The 9,988-nt window shown below is 48.1% G+C and overlaps 1 protein-coding gene across 4 annotated transcripts; it reads right to left on the bottom strand.

The window, feature by feature from the left end:
* Positions 1–761: 761 nt before the first annotated feature.
* On the bottom strand, positions 762–9,912 carry LOC122378349 (terminal nucleotidyltransferase 4B-like). Of its 4 annotated transcripts, none has more exons than XM_043359312.1 (11): positions 9,806–9,912; positions 7,257–7,721; positions 6,542–6,712; positions 5,944–6,061; positions 5,575–5,811; positions 5,172–5,315; positions 4,654–4,847; positions 4,158–4,323; positions 2,792–3,221; positions 2,213–2,260; positions 762–1,550 (listed from the first exon to the last, which is right to left on the bottom strand). In XM_043359312.1, the coding sequence occupies exons 2-11, from the start codon at positions 7,607–7,609 to the stop codon at positions 1,453–1,455; spliced, it is 1,959 nt and encodes a 652-aa protein (XP_043215247.1). In that variant the 5' UTR covers positions 7,610–7,721; positions 9,806–9,912; the 3' UTR covers positions 762–1,452. The 4 variants fall into 4 exon arrangements, with proteins under 4 accessions (XP_043215247.1, XP_043215244.1, XP_043215245.1 ...); XM_043359309.1 differs by lacking the exon at positions 9,806–9,912 and adding an exon at positions 9,037–9,366; XM_043359310.1 differs by lacking the exon at positions 9,806–9,912 and adding an exon at positions 9,205–9,358.
* Positions 9,913–9,988: the final 76 nt, after the last annotated feature.

Below are 9,988 nucleotides of genomic sequence, written 5' to 3'. Positions count from 1 at the left end.
AAAGCCCCTCAATTCAACTAGAGTGCCTACCGCCAACTCGTTTTTTTATAGTGGCGGCTAGTGTAACCCATTGCTCTGGGCCCAGTTCATATAGCGCCCCTTTGCTGCTAAGTGACACTTATTGGAAAGGGCGACCCTACAGATGGGTTCATAGAGCCACCCTTCCATAGGCGGCGGAACGGGGAGGGCACCGGGGTACCGTGCCCCCCTTTGATTTTGGCATTTTAACATTAGCCCTATGGGCGTTGCATGGAAAGAATAGGACCAAAAGTCGGCAGTGTCCCCCTTTAATTGAAGGTGTTCCGCCGCTACTGACCCTTACACATCTGCACCAATGTTCCCAAAAGTGTCCCTTTGATAAGTGGCACTTTGGCAAAGTGACACTTGTCGACTGGCTTTTCTATATGAACTGGACCCTGTTAAGCACACAAGTCATGACTAAAAATCTACTCATCTAAAGCATTCGAAAGAGTTCTGTGAATTGAGCAAACATCGAAGAAAGTCTCGCATTTTTTTCGGCCGTCAGAAACAGTATGAAAAAGGTTCGGTCAATAAGAACTCAGGACAACATGAAAAGTTCAAAGGCCGTTGTCCACGTCCCTCCTAAATCCTAACTGCGTGTCCAGAAGAAGAGCAGCTCCTAATACCTTCCAATTTCGTCTATTTATGCCTTCCAGCATTTGTCACCGACCCATCCATCAAACGTTCCGCCCTTGGTTCCGCCGTCTTCCCATCTTTCTCTTTCCAACAAAAAACGAAACTCCAGCAGGCATCGGCTGTTTAATGACTCAGAGACACGTGAAAAAGAGGTAAATGCAACTCTCTCCCGGCGACAATATCATTCCATAACGACGCGTTACGCGTCACAATAAGTGACCCACACTGCCGCCGACGCCTGTACATCCGGAGACATGATGAGACAGTCACAGAGTTGATGTGCTCGGCAGTGATTGGGACGACTCAAGTCGCAACAATGATCACAAATGGTCCACGCAGCCCACTCCCGGTGGAAGTCCATTCCAGGTCTAACAAGCTAACACCGTGGCGACGGTGGCTCTCCCACCGCCGCCAGCCACAGCGCCCATCCAACGGAGCGCCAGATATTACAGTCATCACCCTCCCGACATACGATCGACACCGCATCACCTCCGCCCGACCGCGCCGTCAGCGCCGCACAGAGCCACCAATAAAACGGATCACACCTAAAACAGAGCGCGGCGACAGCACTTGTCCATCACAGTCTCAGTCAGATCGGCCTCCCGGCCACACTATAAACCGCTCTACAAAACCGGCCGCTGCTGCCGCGCAGATACCACGGCCGTAGTTCCTGGGGCGCCGCCGGGGGCGCACGGGCGCCCTGAGCACGGCGCCCCACTTTGTACTGAGTACGGGAGGAGGCGCGGCCGCCGCGCGGGCCGCTCACCGGCCGTTCAGCGGCGGCTCAGCGCACCATCATGCGTCGCGCGGCCCCGCTCGGTGCGCCGGCTGGCCTCTGGAGGACCTCTGACCGCCGCCGCCGGAGCCGGAGGACGGTACAGCGCCGCCGTCGGCTAGGGAACAGGGGACACACGGTCAGGGCAGTGTCAGACAGATCACAGGTGACCACCAGCGTCAAAACATCGCATGGTATGTGTGCGGTGAGATATAGCAAGCGGTCAACAGGTATGAAAAGCTTAACAGTTAACTTCTTTAGTTCATTATCATTCATTCCCCATTGTCAAAAGAAGCTGTGTCAACTGTGACCAGGCCATTCAGCCAATTTCTAGAGGAAAACTTCTAAATAAAAAAAAAATGCTTCGGTTACAGATACAATAGTTAGTGTATCAAAACAAGAAACATAAAACCACACTAAAAGTACACCTCAGTTTTCGGTCTATCAAGAGGCCAGAGGGTCACAATCTGCGGCCACTTACGGACAGGATTAACGTTAGTTTCGACCCCCACCTGTGAGCAAACGACTTAGTAGCTAACCAAACTAAACATTGATAAAGTATTGAGAAAGGACAAGGCAACAAAAACAAATCGATAAAAATAATTAAAGCACTGCAGCTGTGCTGTTAACTGGATAAAAAGATTAGTCATCACTCATCAACTCATCACACACGACATTCATCAGACAAGTATGTCTAAGAAAATATACCAAGACAGTCAAAGTAAGACGAAATTAGCCAGCTGCTGTCGATGTCTACTTTAGACGTGATGATGCACTTACCCTGCGCCGAGGAGCTGTTACCCCCTGGCTTCCGTCGATGTTGGGTCCCTGCGTTAAAAGCCAAACGTCCCTCGGTTATGTTAAAATCGTCAGAAAAGAAATCTTTTAAAACATCACAATGAAATTTCAATGAAGCATTGGAGTCAAAGATATTTGGATAAGCTACACTGAATTGACTGGTATGTGAACTCTAATATTCAGTGGAATTACATTTCTTGATATTTTTAATCACGATCACAAAAAGATGACAGGAAAAAGGCAAACAAAGTGATCATTAATCGTCAATGATACATGGAACTCATTCAAATAAATGCTAGTGCCTAACGCTACAGAACAAATTAATGTCAAACTGACTCGAGCAAGCATGCAAACGTCTGGGTCTTACCCTGCCCAAAGCCTTGAAACAACAACGCTTCATCGCATTTTACCAGTGACCCTCCACGTGACACATAATTTTAATCAAACGAACAGGACACAAAAACCAACCGTGACTCGCGCCTGGTTACCACCAGCCCGTTCCTCTCCCCACAGCGCGCCGGTGTCGAGCGGCCGGGTCGCGCCGCGGCCGGTCACACTAACCGTTGTTACTCCGCCGGTTCCGCGAGGAGTTCTGCTGTGAGCCGCCGCCCGACGAGTGGTGTGAAGAGCCACTGTGCGGCCGGCGACCGCGACCCGACCCGTGCCCGTGCCCGTGTCCGTGTCCGTGTCCGGAACTGTGGCTGTGACTGTGGCTGTGGCCGTGGCTGTGGCTGTGGCCAGAGCCGGAGCCGGAGCCGTGACCAGAACCGGAGCCGGAGCTGGGCCCGGGCCCAGGTCCGGGTCCTGGTCCGGGTCCGGGGCCTGAGCCGGCGTTGGACACCGGGCCGCCGGTGCCGGCGCGCGGCGCCGACCGGGCCGAGCTCGAGCTGGACGAGGTCCCGGCCGTGGAGACCGAGTTGGCCGGCGACGCGTCCCGGGTGAGGGAGGGCCGGCCGGCCGGGCCCGGCTCGCAGCTCTCGGCGTCCTGGTCCTGTCAGGGCCGACGGACGAGAGCGGCGGCCGGCCGCGGAACGGCGCGTTAGTGCACACTAGGCTACCGGCCAGGTGCGAGGCGATATGGAAATATAACCACTCACGAGTGATCCACAGTGACTGATTAAAAATGACTGATTAAGACGAAAGATAAAACAGCAAATGGAACTTGTGATGGTTACACACCTTGTGAAAAAGTACGTTAATGTTCTCGTCAGCGGTTGATAGCATAATAAATACGTTACATTTGTGCACTCTCGCAGCTGACAAGTAACCACATTCACTACATGTCAGTCATAAGACTATAGCGCCGAATGCCTAATCAAAGCGGGACAAATGAGGCGGAAGCTTCTTCAACACATCGCACACTACATATGGGGAGTTAAAGAGAACGTCACAATAAAAACCATAACAGTGTTATGTTATGGCCTATGGGCACATTCGCCACGTGCATGGTTACGCAAATTATTGAGCTATGTTTAGGCTTAGGAGACGCAATGGCTTTACTTGGATTTTAATAACGGAACTATTGCGATTTTGTTCGCACATTAAGATCAAAACGGCAAGCGAATATCAGTTTGCCTTGGCTATGCTGGCATTTCAGTTGACAGGCAAAATAAAAATAATTGCTGAAAAACACTCAGAGGATTTTAAGCTAGGATTTACCGATTTTATCTGACTTTCTTTAAGGAGTCAGTAACATGGGCGTGATACCATAATTGCCCAAGACATAATTCGGCCAGCCGCAGTTGTCCGGGGAAAATTTCAGCTTAGCGGACCGATTAATGTTATAACAAACATGTTAACGCTACTCACAAAGACACAAAAACACTAACCCATACCGACAAAAAATTCAAAATCTCTCCAACATTCAAACTGTTAGCAAACCTCCACATGCCACATTATCCAGCCCCCCCCCCCCCCGTGAACCCACCGACGTGTCTGAAGTTCCCGACGACATCGGCGACGTGGACGAGTGGGGGCTGGAGCTCGGCGCTCTGGGCGGTGACGGTCGCGGGGCCGCCACCGGGAACCGTTCGCGGATGCTGCACCGGTAGTCGACGACCCGGTCAGTGACCTGAATCACACGACCGAGGATGCTGCCGGCAGGTAAACGGGGCCGGGGTCAGAGGAGCGACACTCCGAGAGGGCGTTTACGGATATAGTGGTATGGTGGTATGGCATGGTGAAGCGAGGATATGGTGAACTGGGCAACGTACGCACATGGCAGCTACAGCACGACATGATAATATCATGGCATGCTGTAGCTGTATTATCACCATATTATGGTGATATATTCACACATTGCAAATATGAAAAATCGATAAAACCAGCCTCAGTCTGATCAGTGTTATTTTAAGCATGTCCTGATAACTCCTTGACACTTCACCTGATGCAACATTATCTGAATGCGTTATCATGGTACCCACCTGTTTTTGTTGGGGTCCGCAGCGGAACCCGGACTGAGAACGGCACTCGAGAGCCGCTGGTAGGCGTACTTGAAGGCGTCCTTGACCTTCATCATGTTGTAGGAGGAGCGGCCGATGTCGTTGGTTGCGTTGTGAGGGTCCTCTATACAGAGGGGCGAGTTGTGCGCCGAGTGGGCGGCGAACTGCTCCTCCACCTGAGGAGGCACACGGTGGGGTACGGAAAAGGGTGGTCACGGAAAAGTTTTTCAGGGATTTTTTTCAGGGCAAGCGAAAAAGAACAATTTTACCTGTGGCCTGTGCAGAACTCCAAAATAAAAATAAGATGAAAAAGGCGTGACACATTACATGCTTATAAGTTTATCACATAAACCGGTGAGACGATGAATAGGATATCCAACACACTACCAAGCTCATCATTGTCAAATTTCATCTCACTTCGTTACAACGATCAATGGATTCCATCAAAGCCACCTGTGTAAGACTGACAAGACGATAACGGAGTTTTATGCTCGGCTCACCTCACTCCTCGGGGCGTAGCCACGGTCCTTCACTTTGATGCAGGTCTTCAAGTAGTTAAACTTGATTCCGTATAGCTCGAAAAACTCAATTAACAAGACCCCAAGGTTCCGAACGGCATACGGCGGCATCTGTCTCTCGTGATCCTGAAAAGAACGGGAAGACTGCAACCTTGTTTTCGAACGGTTAAAGCACACCGGCTATCTTAGCGCAATCATACCATCGGGCATGCACTCAACGTACGCCATATTACGCCATTGAAGCAAAAGACCAACTAAGCAGGCTCTTGGTGCCAATGTCAGCAGCTCTAAACTCGTACAAAAGGTCTGAGCTTGCATCAGATCACGACTCCAAATTACATTTTTACCACCACACCTCTCAGGACCGTGTATCCGACTGTCTTACCTGAAGGAAGCCGACCGTCATCAGGATGAGGCTGTAGGAGCTGATGCCACCCGTGAAGACCTCGTTCAGCTCGCGCTGCAGTAGGAACTGCTTCAGCGCGATCACCAGTTTGGGCATCTGCGGGTACTCCTCCTGGTACTGTTTAATGGTGTGCGCAGACAGCGGGCCGTTCTTCATGTTGAAGCTGATGTCGACCTTGACATCGGTCAGCCGGTCCGTCAGCTTGATGATGGGAACCTGTCCACAGTCACGCGATCAGTGTTAGCAGTGCACTCTTTAGAAACTAAAAACAATTCAGCGTAACTAGAGCGACCGACACAGCTATCAAGCAAGAAATAGGAGTCAGTTTATTCAGCAGGATCAACTCACAGCGGCTTTGTCGAGCACTTTGATGGAGCTGGGCTCGCAAATGTCGGCCTGTATCAGGGCCTCTTTCAGCATCTCCAGGGACTTTTCCCAGCTTCCCATGACGACAATGTCGATGTCACTGAAACAAAGGGCATTTCGTAAATACCACATTATGTGTAGCGAAAATAAAATGCATATTTGACACGCAGACACCAGACATTCAATGTTCATTGATAACTTGACTATATCGTAAAAGGGTAAAAGTATCGTGCGAGTATCGCCCCAAAAAACCACAGGGTGTTTCCTAAAATCGAGTCATGATTGTCAACATCAAGATTACTTTACTACTCAACATATCGGAGGTCATTATTTAACAAATAAGACGGTGTTTATAAAGTAAAACGAAGTTTTTTAATATCATAGGCGAGGAAACATCGTTTCTGTTTTTGTTTCAATGGTGATAATGCTACCATGCGGGATGCGATCTCGACAGTCGGACGCCTAGGTATTATCCATCAATGAAGAGGCGCTGAGCCACGATAGCTTAAACATATGCAATCAAAAATAAGGGCTGGAAAGATTGACATTGAAACAACCTCCACAAGCTCGTTTTCAATACCTGGTAGGAAGATAGAGACCAGTCTCGAAGCTGCCGAAGATGAAAACCCCGGCCGTTTCCCACAGGGACAGGATCACCCGCCGAATTTTGGCGTAGACGCCCTCTCGCATAGCGTGCTCCTCTCGAGATGGTGACATGTAGATATAGAAATCTTCAATCTCTTCATGGAGGCTGCGGAGGTGCCGTGATCAACAATATGTCAGCGGAGGAATGGGAACACAACCCATGTCGAATGGATGGGCATTGATCGAACAATATAAGCTGGGTTCATTACAGTGTCCCAAAATTGCATTTTGGCTTGGGTGTCAGAGGGGAAATTGCTTTCCAAAAATGGGGATAAGAGTGGAAAATTGCTGGCCAAGGTGAGGCCCAGAAAGATGGGAAAAGATCGATAGCATTAATTTTTATCCATGCGTGATAAAATATGAGATGTACAACGATTATCCACGCTAATGCTTTTTCTTCGTAATATTGGGAGTGGAAAATTGCTCTTCAAAATTGGAGGTGAGAGTGTGAAATGATATTCATTTGGATGTCGTTTCCCACCCAAAACAACAAATTTTGGAACACTGGTTCATTAAGTACACTGGTACACAACTGAAGTCAGTCACCATAAGCTCTAAGTTACAACATGGCATGAATCAGCTTTAATATCTCACAATATCTAAAAGCTCTGCCACCTCTCCGCGGCCGCTGCGGCGGACGTCCTGCTCACCCGTTCACGCCGGTGCTGTACTGTTTGCCCGGCACCATCCAGGGCGTGCCGCCGTGCCGGCCCACCAGCTCGTTCCTGTGCAGGTCCAGCTCGACGGTACAGGAGCGGTCGCGCGGCGCGCCGTTCGGCTGCGGCGGCAGCGGCGCCGGCGGGCGGCGGCTGGACGGCACCGGCGCCGCCTCGGCCGCCGCCGGGTAGTCGGCCGGCACGTGCTGGTCGATCAGATCGGGCACCCGCAGCTGCCGACCGCCCAGCGGCGGCTTGGGTCCCTCCTGGGAGGCCCAGAGGCGCGAGAACAGGTCGCTGGCCGGGCCACGCTGCTCGGGCAGCAACCACGCCACGGAAGTGTCCATCACGGCAGCGGGGAGAGCGAGATAGACCTGCTCGCGGCTGGCAGAGAGCGGCAGACTGGGCTGGTGGCTACCAAAGCCTCACACCTGCATGGCTCCTGCAGTGGATAGGGGCCTGAAAATGGGAGGGCGGGGAGTGAACACAACTGAACTGAGCTGCCCATTACATAACACATGTCAGTTTTCTATTACAATCTTCAATGAACATCTAAAACAGCATTCAATTTATTGACATAAGTGCATCAAGCACAAAGATAGATCCTATGATTAAAATCTTGTCATTATCATTTCATGCAGGGGAAGGGCAGGTAAAGAAAAATATGTATATAAGTTACGTGTGAAGACCAAGAAAGAAACCTTCCAACTTTTTATAAATAGGTATGCATAGTAAAGCAAAATTATACACCAGCTGGCTGCTGGTGCAAAATTATTCAATAAAAACACAAACTAATTTGACTTATATTTCATGCATTAAAAACATCATCAGGTTTCCTATTGATGTACTGCATATACAATTTATTGGAACAAGGTGTGTACCCTGGGACCAAACTCAGATATGTCTGACACAAAATTTTATAATAATATCCAAAAGTTACCTAATATGGTTTCAAACTTCTCAAAACAAAAGCTTGGCTCTAAAATCTATTTTTTATGGGTCAAGAGGTTCTTAAATTGACTAGGCATCTATAATCATTTATAAATACCATAGGTATCACCTTAAACATGTGCATTTTGTTTGAAACAGTAGGCATAAGGTATGAGTATTAATGCATTTTTGACATTCTGTGAGACCAAAGAAAAGAGTAGGTATTTATGATGAGCATTGAATAAGCAACTGAATAAATATCAATATTTTATTGTGTAGATGCACAAACTAATAGTTTTGACTTTTAAGCAATTTATTGAGCAAATAAATAATAACAAGAAATTACCCATTATCTACTGAGCTGCATTCATTTCATGTTCAGAGTTGGTTTCACAAAACTAGGCTTTTTTTAGCTAAGAAATTTAATAGATAGGTACGTAAATTTTCATTGTAAAGCTTTGGAAAGAATACTAGAAGACAACTAGCCTTACTTCCATTTTCATTCATAATCCCAGCAAATGCATATCTGTTTGACAGAAACTAAACATATTGATATGGATTATGGATGTAAAGACACCCAGAATTTCAAACGATTAGCGTGTGCTAAATGAAGCATAAATAATAATAAGACCAATTTTTCTACAATTTTGATAAATGTCATAAAATTAATGTTGCATTAAATATCAGATGTGTTATTTTAATTCAAGCCATGTTCTTGCCAAGTGACGTATTGATACGGAGGGACCAGAACAAGATATACCTAAGCACATCCAATCCATATTGTTTTCTCTATCTTGTAAAAAATAAAGCTTACCCTCTCTATCTTGTAAAAAACAAAGCTTACCCTGAACTTAGCTGGTCCGCTTATCTAACACAAGCAATCTGTTACCTGTCTTGGTCTTGGACTTGGTCTGCCCTGGCCAAGTTCAAATTAATTAAAGTTTCAATTTTTGGTGGTCGTGGCGATTTGAGGTGACTCGTCTAACGAATTAATTACTAAACTGACAGTTACCTGAAGTTAGGTCTAGAAATACATGTTGGGAGATTATTATCGACGCTAACTCGCAGCCCGAACAATTCTATTGTCTTATATCTTATAAGTCATGGAATAAAATTGGAATAAACGCACTCTTCTGTGTGTACAACACGGGGGAAAACGCGGAAAACGCATTATAGAGTTCGGTGGGAAAACGCAAGGGAAAACGAGAGGAAGGGAATGTCTGAGAGGCGCCATAGTTGGACAAGGGGTCATAGAGCAAAGAGACGTTACCAGCAAATCGATATATTATGGATTTCATGTAATTTCAGTAAATTTGTGTAGAGACTAGAGATCTCTATGAGGGGGTGCGGAGCGAGCTGAAGGCCGAAGATAGAAAAGACGAAACGTTGAAGGCCAAATGTTATAAAGGGGTAGGTTCTAACCTCATCGGAGGATCGGGGAACCTTGAGCCCCTCAGCTCATCTCATCTTGCTCCCGCCCCTTCCCCGGCCGATTCATGGGGGTAATGGGCAATGGGCAGAGTATGGTTCCCGGAGCAAACCGAGGGCGTGCCTTCCTTTGAGCCTCTCCATGCAAAAAAAACAATGGTGGAGCTACTTGGAAATATCTTTGCCTTTGTCTGTTGCTTCTTGGTCTCCTTCGTCTCCGATTCTCAGTACACGCGAAGGTCTTCATCTGAATGCCCTTTGGGCTATGCTTTGGACTAGGGCAGGTCGGGCCTATCACTATATACCTACTCTGGGTCGGGCCCAGATTCTTGGTCGGGCCGTCGGGCAGAGGTGACGATAACAAAACA

This window comes from Amphibalanus amphitrite, unplaced genomic scaffold (assembly GCF_019059575.1).
Source record: "Amphibalanus amphitrite isolate SeventyFive unplaced genomic scaffold, NRLGWU_Aamphi_draft 000058F_arrow, whole genome shotgun sequence".
Lineage (NCBI taxonomy): Eukaryota > Metazoa > Arthropoda > Thecostraca > Balanomorpha > Balanidae > Amphibalanus > Amphibalanus amphitrite.
Note: the sequence above shows the minus strand (reverse complement) of the source record. Positions and strands in the feature narration are given on the sequence as shown.

Bases quoted from the DNA above. Each gene is read 5' to 3' on its own strand.
- LOC122378349 (XM_043359312.1), bottom strand. From the start codon at position 7,609: ATGGACACTTCCGTGGCGTGGTTGCTGCCCGAGCAGCGTGGCCCGGCC. The intron at 3,222-4,157 runs GTGGGTTCACGG...CGGCCCTGACAG, and splicing joins CGGGAACTTCAGACACGTCG to GACCAGGACGCCGAGAGCTG. The intron at 1,551-2,212 runs GTAAGTGCATCA...CCTGTTCCCTAG, and splicing joins TAACAGCTCCTCGGCGCAGG to CCGACGGCGGCGCTGTACCG.